The sequence below is a fragment of the Phyllobates terribilis genome, unplaced genomic scaffold, assembly GCF_046119375.1.
Source record: "Phyllobates terribilis strain yellow unplaced genomic scaffold, ASM4611937v1 Scaffold_10__3_contigs__length_209671492, whole genome shotgun sequence".
NCBI lineage: Eukaryota > Metazoa > Chordata > Amphibia > Anura > Dendrobatidae > Phyllobates > Phyllobates terribilis.
The window spans coordinates 26,701,721-26,716,716 of record NW_027362770.1 but is presented as its reverse complement, the minus strand read 5'-3'; the positions used below and the strand labels follow the sequence as shown (position 1 = coordinate 26,716,716).

Sequence of the window (14,996 nt, the reverse complement as noted above, 5' to 3'; positions counted from 1 at the left end):
GGGTCATTGAAAGAGTCAAATAGATTTATAAATTATTGCATAGCACTGTTCAGAAATTCGTTTAACTCCTGGATGACCGGAAAGTAGGGAAGAATGAACCCAAGATAAGTCTTTCTGGTGGAAGGAAAAGAAATGGTAGCAATGATACGTTCAGGTTTAATTGTAAGTAAAATAGTAAGTAAATAGGAATAGTACATGTAAATAGCACAGAGTACTTAGTTAACACTCCTTTGATCAAAAAAGCGTGAAAGCCATCCCACTGCAACAAGGTGTACCCAATAAGGATGGTCCTATGCTGTCTCTAGTATTGAAACCTTACCTTGTGTCAGCCGACTTCAACATAGGTAAGGGCAGAGCTGCCCATGGGAAGCTATATAGATGAAATGCCTAGCTCAAAAAGGTGGGGGTCATGCCCCTGTTTGTACACAGTACAATGTCTGTAAAGCGCTCTGGAATTAATGGCGCTATATAAGTGAGTAAAATCAATAAAATAAACTATAGCAAAACTATATAAATGAGGTGGGTTGTATTTTGGTGATGAAGCCCAAAGTGGTGAAACGCGCGTCGAGGTGCGTTGTGCCCCCCACTCTGTCTCCCTTCCAAGTACAGGCACTAGCAGCATTATGTCCACAGGTAATTGCTGATTTTGTTATTTAACTTATTTAAAAGCACTAAATGCACTTTGTGCTATGTATTGTTTATACTACTACTTAGAGCGTTAATTATATATGATATCATGAAAGTATAATGTCTATAGACATCCACTGACCCTGACAGCTTTCTAACTCTAAAACACCATATGCATTTCATGTTATGTATAAAAGATCTGCTCACACTATTGTATGGTATAATTTATTTATGAGGTTATGGCATGTATTCATCTATATACTAAATAATATATGTAAATTTACTCTATTCAAATGACACATGTATGATACCTATGTCATGCATATTGCCATATTTGGTTATATCAGTCTAGTTTTGACATACTGGTACATATATGAATTTGTTGTGCCTGGTCATTTACTGGTCCATACAATTTAATCTTGTTATACTGAGTCTGATTATTTGGCCTAATAATTATGAGCTGGAATTCTTAATATTTATTTGTACTGGTTACTTTGGGAAAGGTCATGTCACAAATCATTAGGGGATTCGTGGCAGCTGTGGGTATGCTGGAATTTAAATGTAGTTTTTTTTCCTTTGGTCTAGCAAGAGTTAACGTCAGTCTCTTGTTGGCAGCTTTTTAGGCTGGTCAGCTGATGTTGGTTGGTAACCACTCCCACCTCCCTTTAAATAGTCACATGACCCATCAGCTAATCGTCGGTTATAGAGTTCATTTCTATGCAGACCGGTGCGGAGGTGTGGAACCTCTGTAGGAGTTCTGTACCCTGGGGCCGTTATTGGAGCTTTGCTGTAGTTTATAAGTTAAGTTGTTTTTTCTTGCTGCCAGTCCCTTGTTTGTCATCTTACCCTATGTTACATTACCAGTGGTGATAAGGCTAGCACACTTGTCGGCCTAGCTAGGGTAAGTTGAGGTAACAGTCAGGGATTAGGCACGTAATTGCGGCGGGGGGAAGGACCCACATAGGGTGTTAGAGAGCTTAAGGACAGACACAGGTTGGTGTCAGGAGGTGTCCCATCCCTCGCTCTCTACCGTTAGGGCCTTCCTCCCCCTATATCACCCCGTTGCATCCATGTGTCATGCCGTCCGCCGGACATCTCCTTGTCCAACCGTGACTGGTCATCTCTGGAGGTTTTATGGTCTCTATTGTTCTTCTCACAGATCACTCACTATGTATACATGTACTATTTATACTTTTGAATAAAGAATTTAATATATTATCTCAGTCACTCCCTCTTTGTCTTTCTCTATTTAGAGTTATTCTATATATGATTTTATATGATATTGCATGATGAGTTAGACATTTTGTTTTGGTTTTATAAGTTGCATTGTTAAGGGAGGCTATTAAATATTTGGTAGAGAATTGTGTAGGTTATTATTACCAACCATGCATAGTTTTTTTTAAATTTATTTAAGTGGTGAAAAAAAAATTCAGAAATTTTTAAGAAAAAAAGTTGCTTTTGTCGCCATTTTCCGAGACCCGTAACTTTAACATTTTTCAGGATCTGGGGTTGGGTGATGGCTTATTTTTGTGACCTAAGTTGACGGTTTTACTGATACAATTTGGGGTAGATACGATCGCCTCTTATTGCATTTTATTCCAATGATACGTAATTCTGACATTTTGATTCTTTTTCTTGTTACACTGTTTACCTATTGGATTAATTAATATATTATGATAGATCGTACTTTTACAAATATAATTATACCAAATATGAATATTTTTAATTTTTTAAAAATTATTTTATTTTTAATACAACAAAAGGGGGGTGATTTAAACTTTTTTTTTTTCGTTTTTAAAAACTTTTTTTTTTCACTTTTTACTGGATTTAACTTCAAGTCCCCTAAATTGCATCAGCACTTGAGGTCACTGTTGCCTCTTGGATAGACTCCATTTTAGACCTCATGGTGTTTTTGCAGTACTAGGTGAGAACTGACAGAAGGAAGATAGGCTTGAGGGATCCGCTGACATCCTTGTAGCTCGGAGTTCGTGGTGTTCTGGAAACTGGCCAAAGTACTTGAAAAGCATGTACTTTTCCCGTAATGTCTGTTGTGGAAAGAGAAATCCTTTGGGGGACGACTACAGTTGGATTCAGAGTCGGATTTTCCCCAAGCTATCTGCTGTGACGTGGAGAACCTCCTGCTAATAGACCAGCTAATCCACACTTCGTGTGGTAATTCCACCATCCACTCCTCGGCCTCTCAGCTAATAGCCGAACGGACAATCAGCCAGACTCATCAGCGACCAGTTTACTTTCGGTAAGTCCTGATCTCAGGACCCACAACAGTGATCTTGGTAGGAGCGTGCACGTGGACCTAAAAAGGGAGTTTGGTGCCAAACGTAGATTCTCAGGCAGAGATATTGTTTACTAGAAGAACTGTATGAACTTGAGTTAGATGCTCACAGAATTAGAGAGACTTACAGTGGGTACGGAAAGTATTCAGACCCCTTTCAATTTTTCACTCTTTGATTCATTGTAGCCATTTGGTAAATTCTAAAAAGTTCATTTTTTTTTCATTAAAGTACACTCTGCTCCCCATCTTGGCTGAAAAAAAAACAGAAATGTAGTGGTCACTGAGTTGTTCTGAAGCCACTCCTTTGTTATTTTAGCTGTGTGCTTAGGGTCATTGTCTTGTTGGAAGGTGAACCTTCGGCCAAGTCTCAGGTCCAGAGCACTCTGGAAGAGGTTTTCGTCCAGGATATCTCTGTACTTGGCTGCATTTATGTTTCCTTCAATTGCAACCAGTCGTCCTGTCCCTGCAGCTGAAAAACACCCCCAGAGCATGATGCTGCCACCACCATGTTTCACTGTTGGGAATGTATTGGGCATGTGATGAACAATGCCTGGTTTTCTCCATACATACCGCTTAGAATTATCACCAAAAAGTTCTATCTTCGTCTCATCAGACCATAGAATCTTATTTCTCATAGTCTGGGAGTCCTTCATGTGTTTTTGAGCAAACTCTATGCGGGCTTTCATATGTCTTGCACTGAGGAGAGGCTTCCATCGGGCCACTCTGCCATAAAGGCCCGACTGGTAGAGGGCTGCAGTGATAGTTGACTTTGTGGAACTTTCTCCCATCTCCCTAACTCCATCTCTGGAGCTCAGCCATTGTGATCTTGGGGTTCTTCTTTACCTCTCTCACCAAGGCTCTTCTCCCATGATTGTTCAGTTTGGCTGGATGGCCAGGTCTAGAAAGACTTCTGGTGGTCCCAAGCTTCTTCCATTTAAGGATTATGGAGGCCACTGTGCTCTTAGGAATCTTGAGTACTGCAGAAATTCTTTTGTAACCTTGGCCAGATCTGTGCCTTGCCACAATTCTGTCTCTGAGCTCCTTGGACAGTTCCTTTGAGCTCATGATTCTCATTTGGTCTGACATGCACTGTGAGCTGTGAGGTCTTATATAGACAGGTGTGTGCCTTTCCAAATCAATTCCTATCAGTTTAATTAAACACAGCTGGACTCCAATGAAGGAGTAAACCATCTCAAGGAGGATCACAAGGAAATGGACAGCATGTGACTTAAATATGAGTGTCTGAGCAAAGGGTCTGAATACTTATGACCATGTGATATTTCAGTTTTTCTTTTTTAATAAATTTGCAAACATTTCTACATTTCTGTTTTTTTTCAGTCAAGATGGGGTGCAGAGTGGACATTAATGAGAAAAAATATGAACTTTTTAGAATTTACCAAATGGCTGCAATGAAACAAAGGGTGAAAAATTTAAAGGGGCCTGAATACTTTCCGTACCCACTGTATATATATTTACTCTTAAAGGGGTTGTCCACTACTTTTACATTGATGCCCTATCCATGGGATAGGGCATCAATGTATGAATGGGAGGCGGATCTGCAGTACACCGCGGCGGCCACTACCACTTGACGGCTGAGCCCCGCAGGTGAGCACTTCCGGCCGCCGCCGGCACCGATAGCAGCTGATCGGCGGGGGTGCCGCTTGCGGGACCCCAGCCGATCATACATTGATGCTGTATCCTACTGATAGGGTATCAATGTAAAAGTAGTGGAAAACCCCTTTAACAGAACTCTCCCCTTGTAGAATCACCTGTGGGTGGGAGGAAAGGGTGAGTTAGAGAATTCTTACTTTTGTGAACTGCTGTGCTGCACCACTGCCCATTGCACTCATCTAATTGCAATGTTGTCTTTGGTTAACTCCTTAGCTACCGCATTAGGCGAAAGCATAGGTCAGGCAAATTATAGTGTATTTGATAGAATAATCTGGTCCTACAGGTTGTGCAGCACATGGGTCTTAGTTGACACTGTCTAGGTGTGTGTGAAACTTCACTGTGTTTTCTCTTGCCTTTCAGGAGAAACTCAGGCTCCATTGTCAGTAAAACAATAGTTCCCTGACAAATTGTCTGGTCGTGTTCTTTGTCCACAACCCGCTGTATCCTTGGGAGACCACCTCGGTACACGGTCTACAGATGCTTTTGGATGTGGGACACAAGAATCTAGAGTTTTTCTCTTGACTGCTGTTTAAAATGCAAATTCACTCAGGTGGGAAGGGAAATCAACTCAACAATGGAGAAAGGCAAAATCTCTACCAGCAAGTTTGTGTTTGATCTGACTGAATAGTTTGGCTTAGAAGATTGTCATGAGAGCAGCATTATTCAAGTACAATTCAGCAGATAGGGTACATAACTGGATGTCATAATGTCCTACAGAGTATATGCCTTTTCTGAGCCACAGCTTGGAATCAGTGGCTGAGTGGACGCGACCTGGTTCATCAAGCATTCTACGGAATTCAGTCCAAAAGGATGTTAAAGAATGCATTATAGGATCCTCCCAGTCCAGCCAAGGCCAAAGTATCTCCCAATGGCAATGAAAAAATATATGCCATTTTGGACAGATCAGAAAAAATTTGCCTCGAATGTCCATAGGATCTCCATCAAAATGGGCAGGGAGTGCATACATATGGGCTGAGATGTCTTGCACATCCTGGACAAGCTCCCTCTGGCTCATAGCAAATTTCAAAACCAGTCCATATATATCCTCCATATCCAATGGCAATGGTGTTGCTCCTGCACCTTTGGAATCCATGGTATGAGTATTCTCTTATGCTCAACTGGTGAGATTGATTAATGAAGTTGCAAGTCAGGGTGGACACACAGACTCAAGGCAGGCTGGAAGGCACGTAGAACAACAAGGACTTGGACAACAGGTTATGTTGGACCTCAGATAAATAAGTGAGGCTGTACACACCAGACGCCACAGATGGGTCAAATAGAGCAGATGCAGTTTATAGAATCCATGGCAGATTGTAACATAGTGAGAACAGTCTCAAAAACAGTTCATGATACTTGCAGCAAGATGACAAGCAGCAGATGCAAGTAATATAAATAGATTGTAGTAATAGTTTGTTAAGCTTGCAGCAATCGATGAGTTAACCTGAGGAGATGCAAATGATGGAAATCACAAAAGTCTGAGAAGAAGATGGAAATAGAAGTTACAGTATAGTGACAATCCCCGAACAACTATTGAACACGTTACGGAGTCAATACACAGACACAGCAGTGTGTTCAATTAGGTCATTGGAGGCCTTGGGAGATGATTTCACAGAGGAACTCTGGGACACTTGCAAGACCCAGAATGGAGCACAGCAGAGGGCAGCAGCCACAGGGGAAGGGAGCAGAGCTCGAACGCAAAGTCAGGTGCTTAACAAAAGGCTTTTTTCTTTCCATAATCACTTCAAGACTAGCAAGATAGTGATGTGTTCAAAGGCAAAAGGTTCATAAAAATACATCATATTAAAGGGTGTGTGGTGACACAGCATTTATTCTTAATTATGCCAGAAGTATTTTCCAGTAGGTCAAGAGACATAGGCCATTGTTAATATGAAAAAAAAGTTGAAGAAACCAGCTTCCAAAAGTGCAAATATTTATTGAAGCAAATCCACGCAGTTTAAAAATTTCCAAATTACATCGGGGAATCTCACATGGAAAAAACGCAACGCGTTTCGAACACAGAGCTGTGTTCTTTGTCAAAGCTGACATGCATATGACACTCTATAGTATTATATCCAATAACAACCAATCAGATCGATATGCTTGGTCACATGAGAGTGTGAATAGGGTGCATAATTAGTGTGAGCCAATCACATAAAATGGAAAAAACAATAAAACCATTATGGAGAGAAAGAACAAAAAAAGAGATAAAATTCATTTTAACATAGAATGTTACATGAAATAAATAAAATAAACTGACAAACATGAAGTAGAATCAATAATGAAACATGATTTCACGGCGTGCATTGAGTCCGTCTGGGAAGCGGGATCCAAGGTTGTAAATCCAGAATGCTTCTCTGGTGAGTAAACGGTGTCTGGAATCTCCTCCTCGATGTGCAGGTTTAACCCTCTCTATACCAATGACCTGTAGAGAACTGCACGATCTCTGGTGAAATTGAATAAAATGCCTAGAGGCATGTGAAATATTACGGTTGGTACTAGAAAGAGAAGATATATCAGTTATGTTAGCTGTAGGGACCTATTTGGTTTTCCATTAGGATCGTACTTTTTGGGGGCACCATTCAGTGTGGGGAAACAGGTACTGCTTTTTGCCATACTCTGCTTTTTCAGCCTTTTATGTGCTTTACTTGCCTTTACACATTTACCCTGTTATTTAACTAGTGCATTGCAGGGTCTAGGCATCATTGACCATCACAGATATTGCACTGAGCCTGTGCGCTCTGTATTTCTTCATTCATTGAATTATCATTTATAGTATTTGTTGTATCATTATATACGTGATTCTATTATAATGTATCAGCTGGCTCCTTAGACAGTGGTGTTTTTCCACTATTTTATGGTGTTTTATATGTTTGTTACTACATGTATATGTGTCAGGAAACATTTGTATTTAATAAATTGATATATTTTCATAGATTGATATTGCTATTGATCACTATTTATTTATTTTTTTCTTTATCATTTTGGTGATCACTATTAGTTAGCATCTCCTCTTTCCCAAAAATAATTTTCCACTTACTAGTCAATATGTGTCGATCTGGGATGCCCCGCAAATTCAAATCCAGAAATGAAATGGCAGAAATTTCAACCCTATGCGTAAATGTTAGATTGCAATGATTGACATCTAAATATTGCACAAAGTCGGGTATGGCAGACACATCGCCCGACCAAACGAACAGTAGGTCATCTATGTACCTCCCATACCAAACCAGGTGTTTGGTAAAAGGATTATCAGTACTGTAAAGATAACCTTCCTCCCAATAGGCCATAACTAGATTGGCTAATGATGGAGAGTGTTTAGCACCCATTGACACGCCTCTCTATTGTAAATAATATTGGCCATCAACAGAAAAATAATTACATGTCATAAGAAAATTGACCACTTGTATAATAAATGTACATAGGTCTTCCATATAATCACTATATTTTTTCAGATGATATGAGAGTGCTTCCACTGCAATTTCTCGGGGGATTGAGGTATATAATGCCGTTGCGTCACAAGCAATCCATGCAAAATCTTGTCTCCAAACTATATTAGAAAGTTGTCCCAATACATCTCCAGTATCTTTGAGAAAACCAGCTGTTCGTTGTGATAATGGTTGCAAAAGCGAGTCAACCCACTCACTTAATCGTTCAGTGACTGATCCTATGCCCGAGATGATGGGCCTCATAGGGGGTGGGCTGACTCCCTTATGTACTTTGGGCAATGCATGCATAATAGGGGTGATTGGAAAATCTACCAAAAGGTAATCTCTTTGGTTTTTAGATAATACACCCAACATATAACCGTCACTTACAATTTCATAGGTTTGTTTTTTAATATCTACAATCGGATCACACCTTAATTTACGATATGTGGATGAGTCCTCCAATAAAGATGCAACCTGGGATCTATATGTGTCAGTGTCCAGCACAACTACTAAGCCCCCCTTATCAGCCATACGTATAACAATATGTGGCATATTGTTAATATGAGCCTGAACCTTGACTCTTGAATTGATGTTTGTTGCAGCTTATTGTGCTGCTATCCTTGGAGGACAGGTACGCAGGAATACAGCTCTGATCGATTGACCATCACTGCACCCATAGAGACGTTCGGAGAAGCCAGATTGGGACAATAAGGTCACCTGGCCACGTACCTCAATGGACTGTCAGCTTCCTAAGCTTGTCGTTATCTCCTCTCTGTGGGTGCCCGCCTAAAGCGGGGTGCCACTGGTGGGGGTAGTCTGCACTGGAAGCCCCAAAGTCACAGTTGTTCTAATCACGGTGAGCCAGCAGAAGGGTGAGACTCTGTAATTTGCACCATCTTGGGTATTTGCTCTTTTTTATCATACAAAAGATACTTGAAGCGAGGATGAACGGTCTCCCCCGAATACTCCTGCTTATCAAACCCACAGATGTTGATAACACAAGTTCTGTATAAATCCAAGATCGCAGTCTCATTCCATCTCTGTCCCAGAAACAGGTGTTTGATAAGTACAAATCTGCAAACGTTCTTTAGTCCCAGCTATGCGAACATCTCTTGGAAATACATTTTTCTGTAACTTTTAATTCCTGATTTTCCTAACAGCATTATTCTTCATTTGCTCTCTGTGCTGCCTCTTATAATCCATGTTATGATTTTCCTTTGCTCCCTTTAGCAGCACATGGCCACTGTTACATGTGTTAGAAAAAACTGAACGGAACGAAAGATTACTTCCATTACTTTTAAAAGACGCCTTGGAGGGAAACAGCTTGACCGTTTTACTTACCTGCTTGAATATTGAAGGTAAATTTGACCAAATATATACCGGTGCTTCTCACAAAATTAGAATATCATCAAACAAGTTAATTTATTTCAGGTCTTCAATACAAAAAGTGAAACTCATATATTATATAGAGTCATTACAAACAGTGTGATCTATTTCAAGTGTTTATTTCTGTTAATGTTGATGATTATGGCTTACAGCCAATGAAAATACAAAAGTCATTATCTCAGTAAATTAGAATACTTTAGAACAACAGCTTGAAAAATTATTTTAAAATCCGAAATGTTGTCCTACTGAAATGTATGTTCAGTAAATGCCCTCAATACTTGGTCGGGGCTCCTTTTGCATCAATTACTGAATCAATGCTAGATCCTATCCCAATATGTAGCAGGTGTAATAATAATAATAATATTAGCAAATGCCTCCAATTAGAAAACGCAGTATAGTTTTTCTGATTCGCCATGTCTCTTTCTTCATGTGCAGGCATTGCAGGACCTTAGGTATCCATGGCTATGACCACTGATGTAGTGACAGTCAGTTAGCTAGTTGCTAGTGGTCGTAACCATGGATACCTAAGGTCCTGCAATGCCTACACATGAGGAAAGAGACACAGCGAATCAGAAATACTATTCTACATTTCTAATTGGAGGTATTTTCTAATATTATTATACCTACTACATATTAGGATAGGATCTTGGAGGTGGTAATACCCCTTTAATGTTATTGTGCCCTGTCCAATTTTCAATTATGTAAAAAAAACATACAATGGACTTTTTGCCTCCGGGGCTATGCCTGGTTAGGTAACAGTTACCTGCCATCCACTGTACACAGCTCCACGTTCACCCCATTAGTTCTGCCCATAAGGCATTGTGGGGAGTGAAAGTTGTGAAGGCTATCCTTGTTGTTTCAGAGCTGTGTGGGAAGGAGATCCTCTCTGCTCTGTCAGTCGCCGATCGTGTCAGAGGAATATCAAAAAAAGTTTCAGCAACGCGCTGGGACCCTGAGGAAACTGCTCGCAAACTTAGAGGACAAATTAAAGATCTGCGATCCCAGCTTCTCAATGATAACACCCTGGAGGAAAGTGCAGTCAGACAACTGGCGGAAACAGTTAAGGAGCTGCAGGTCAGTGACTATGCTACAACCCCTATTTATTATACCTAGAATCCCTATTATCACTACATACAGGCCTCGATAATCCTGCGTCTACTGCGGTGGCCTATTAGGTGAAGTTTAATGTCATGATTTCACAATTACTGAGACTGGATTGTCCAATGTTAGTTTAAAGGCGTTGCCCAGAATTTGAAAAACATGGCTGCTTTCCTTCATACATGGTGCCTCCCCTGACCATGACTTGTGTCAGGTATTTTTGAAAGAGAATAACCATGTTTTTCTAATACGGGACAACCCTATTACCCATGGGATAAAGGCACATGCATGTCTGTGCAGCTGAAAATAAAATCTGTCCAACTGATCGGCCAGTGCCTAGCTAGGAGCTGTTTCACATTTGCGCAATATTGTACAGCAGTTTCTGACATGTTGTTCTGCAGAGGATCCTACCCCTACCTTCTAAACTCCATACACATTTCTCAGCACTTTTGAAAACAGAAGCACGGCAAGAAGTCACAATTCAAAAACATCATGCTCGGAAATTTCCAACTTTGGAGTAAACTACAGGTCTTGAAAAATGGACCCCCTAAGGTTTTTCAATAATGTTAACTTCAGATCACTGAGACGTATAAAAAGGTCAATGTGGTATCCACCAGAATCAGTGAAAGACCTGATCTTAAGCCCGCCAAGCACATTACATGGCTGTCAGGCCAATCCATTGTTCGTCCTGGCAGCTATCTTGCCTGTCTTTCCAGCTTGCTTGGCCAAGTGCTCATGTGTTCTCTATGAGACAGCCGCTACCAGACATGTTTAGCGGTGGCTTATCTCAAGAAGAACAAAATGACTGACAATCCGAAATCGAAGTCTACAAGTATGCACCGAGTGCTATGAGGATTCTCTGGTGCCGGCAGTGGAAGCGGGCAGTCATGTGACCACAAGTATGGGATTTCCATACTTCTGATGATACTTGCGATCACACGGCCACCTGCTCCTGGTGACGGTGTAAGAGTGTGACCAGGTCAGTCAAGCGTTTCCCCTTTAATAAGAAAAAAGGTTATAACTCGTGTATAGGAAAATGTGTTTTATTATTCATAGAACCCTACGAGCACTAAGGTGCATAGGTAATGCACTGTAATGTAATGTGATTGTCACGATATAAGCAATGTTATACGTTTGGTTATGTGGATCTCTCAAATCTGTTTTGGTGAAGATATATTGTATTTGATAATGCAATACACATTAAATCATTAAGTATAGGGACAGTATAAGATTTAGCTTTAGATATAGATAGGTTTGGGTATAGTGCAGAAGTGGGCACAATAGTTCAGGAAGTAGACAGGGTTAGGATAAAAACAGTTAAAGTATTAGGGAACGGCCCCCAGTATGGGAGGGGCAGGAATAACAAAGAGTAGGGCACTTCCTGGTTAAGGCAGATAGAGACAGAGATACTTAGAGATTAGATTGGAAGGTAAGAGTATAGTGAGCAGAAGTTCAAGGCCAGAGAGCTTGAGAACATGGACTAATACCGACGGTGTGTGGGCAGCATGAGGGCATAAGCGCGGCCATGACAAAGCTTAGTGGACCTTCCTGGGATGTTCAAGGCCTACGGCCCTAACTATGCATGGAGAAACCTGACTTATTCTCTTCACACAAGGGAAGCCAGATGAAAATCCACAGATGAAAATGTGAGAGAAATCCAATTCACACAATGCACACGTCAGCAGGGACATTATTTGCCTGTAGGGTGCCAGGGTGTGGGAGAAGAGCAGCCCCTCGTCCATGAATACCGCCCTGTGCATCTTACACCTGCAATCACATAGGGTGACTGCAGACTTGTAGCCTAAGACAAAAACAACCCCTCTAACTTCCCCAAAAATCAATATACATTAGACTGTCAGCCGAACTCCTCATTATCGGCGGATTCGGACACTATTGTCTAATGCGTATTGCTTGGATTTATACTCTTTAAATGTGAAATGATTGTGGCTGAATTGTAAGAACGTAGCTGCTGTGTTCAGAGAGCAGACCAAAAGTCAAAAATCTGGTAATCAAAACAATGGCGGGCAATGCCTCAAAACTGCAAAGAAATAGACTTGTAAATAGACCAAAGGCCACATGCAGTTGCCCATATCTTGGGCATTATTTAGCATTATTACTGTAAGCCAAGATAAGAAGTGGATCCAAACCGCAGAAGAGATATCAATATTTTCATTATACTTTGTCTTTGTTCCTCTTCTGGTTTTGACTTAAAAATACTGATGTAAAATACTGACCTAAGCGTGAAAGTCTCAGCCTACTGAAGTGTGGTATTCTGCAGGCTAAAAATGACCCACCAAAACATTATGATATGGTCCAAAAAATCTTTACTCAAAGGACCCGATTACTCAAGCAGTTTTCACCATAACTCTGTTTAATTGTAGTTCTACATTGTTGTACAGTACTTTGCTAAACCTAGAGTAAGGGCAGCATGCACAGCTCGTATATACAGTCAGGGGCAGATATATCATTAGTTCAACCTGTGCAGCTGCACAGGGGACCAGGAGGTAAAGTGGCCCATTTTGAGCTATTGGACTGCAAAGGGCCCGTATATTGTTCTTGCACATGGGCCCTCCTGTGTCTGTGTCTGCCAGTGTCCAGAGTTGATGCCAGCTCCCACCAAACTTGAACAAGTGGTGGGGCCCACGGTGCCTGGGGGCCCACTCTGCCCAAGTTTCATTTGGTTATATCAGTAGTACATGTACGGCAGATTTGTGCACTACATGATGTACTCCATAGGCTGCCGGTGACCAATGTGTTATACAGCCAACACCTGAGTCTTAACTTTGGCAGTTTAGAAATGGGGGGAGGCTGTCCAATACCCATCTGATTCCCAGCAACATGATTGCAGGGAGCCAGTGGCATTTTCATGGCAGCGAAGAAGCCTATTATAAGCACCCATGTCTGCCTGCCTTACTTACACATAATTGTACAAGCAATATTACAGTACTGCAGTATATTATACAAGCGAACTAGTAATCTTCAAGTCCCATAGCTAAAAGAAAATGTAGAAAAAAAATGTAAAACGTTTGTTAAAAACTAAAACCAAAATATTAAAATTCATGTTACCCTTTTTCTGGAGCATAAATAAAAGCCTTTCATATAGTATAATGGCTCCATATAGTGCTCCATACAGTATAATGGCCCCACATAGTCCTCCATACAGTATAATGGCCCCACATAGTCCTCCATACAGTATTATGGCCCCACATAGTCCTCCATACAGTATTATGGCTCCACATAGTCCTCCATACAGTATTATGGCTCCACATAGTGCTCCATACAGTATAATAGCCACAAAAAGTGCTCCATACAGAATAATGAGCCCCATAGAATGCTCTATTCAGTATAATGGGCCCACATAGTGCTCCATAAAGTATAATAGCTCCAACTAGTGCTCCATATAGTATAATGGCCTCACATATTGCTCCATACAGTATAAAGACCTCACATAATACTTCATACAATGTAATGGGCTCCACATAGTGCTCCATACAATATAATGGCCCACCGTTGTGCTCCATACAGTATAGTGGCCTCACATAGTGCTCCATACTGTATACTGGACCCCATATAGTGCTCCAAACAGTATAATGGCTCCATGTAGTGCTACATACAGTATAATGGCCCCACATAGCGCTCCATACAGTATAGTTCGCCCCACATAGTCCTCCATAAAGTATAATAGGCCCCACATTAAAAAAAAAAATTAAAAAATGCTCACCGCTCGTTCCCCCGCTGCTCCAACTCTTGATGGTTTCTTCAGATCCTCTGCACATCTTGGCAGAGTGGCGCTGAGACGTCAGACGCAGAGGGGGAATGATGGGAGAGTGAGCTCCCTCCTCCATCATTGCTTTCAACTGTATAGTTGAAAGTGCGATGCCAGGTGAAAGTGCGATGTCGGGCGAGGGACCCGTCCCGCTGGCCAAATATACTCGGGGGACTGACCTGGCATCGTGGGCCATATCTACTCCCCCTGCGGGCCAGATTTGAACCGTGGGCCAGAGTTTGACATATGTGACATACGGAAAGAAATAGGTTAATATTCGATTGTATAGTACTACTGCACTAAAGAAGAACATTGAAAAAGGGGTTTGTAGGTCGTCTATGAATAATAATTCAAGAAGTCAAAGAAGATAAAGAGGTGCTGAAGCTGCATAGTCAGTGTGAATGTGAATTCATTGGTCTGTGATACACTGCAGAAACAGACGTTTTTTATCTTCACACACTGAAATTGCAAACCTCATCCGTCTGTTCCAGGCAGGGAAGCACTTTTTTTTAATAAGATTCACAGATCTCCAGAATCCAGAAATTTAAATTCAATTGTCTACCTGACAATGTGTGCGTGTTGGTGAAAATGTTTGTTTATTTTGCACACTACTTTTTTGCAGCATTACAATATTAGACCCGTACACGCCACCCAAATACAGTGGCCTGTTGAAGGTGCTAACTTTTGGGACGCTAAACTAACAAGCTTTTCTTGTTTGTTTTTTAAT

The 14,996-nt window shown here is 41.0% G+C and overlaps 1 protein-coding gene across 1 annotated transcript in view; it reads left to right on the top strand.

Annotated features, from left to right (window-relative positions):
• LOC141164117 (uncharacterized) overlaps nt 1–14,996 on the top strand; it is an 89,016-nt gene that overhangs the window by 31,854 nt on the left and 42,166 nt on the right. The window contains exons 6-7 of the mRNA XM_073649268.1: nt 9,250–9,377; nt 10,268–10,479. Coding sequence (XP_073505369.1) covers nt 9,250–9,377; nt 10,268–10,479 — 340 coding nt within the window. The remainder of the gene's footprint in view (nt 1–9,249; nt 9,378–10,267; nt 10,480–14,996) is intronic.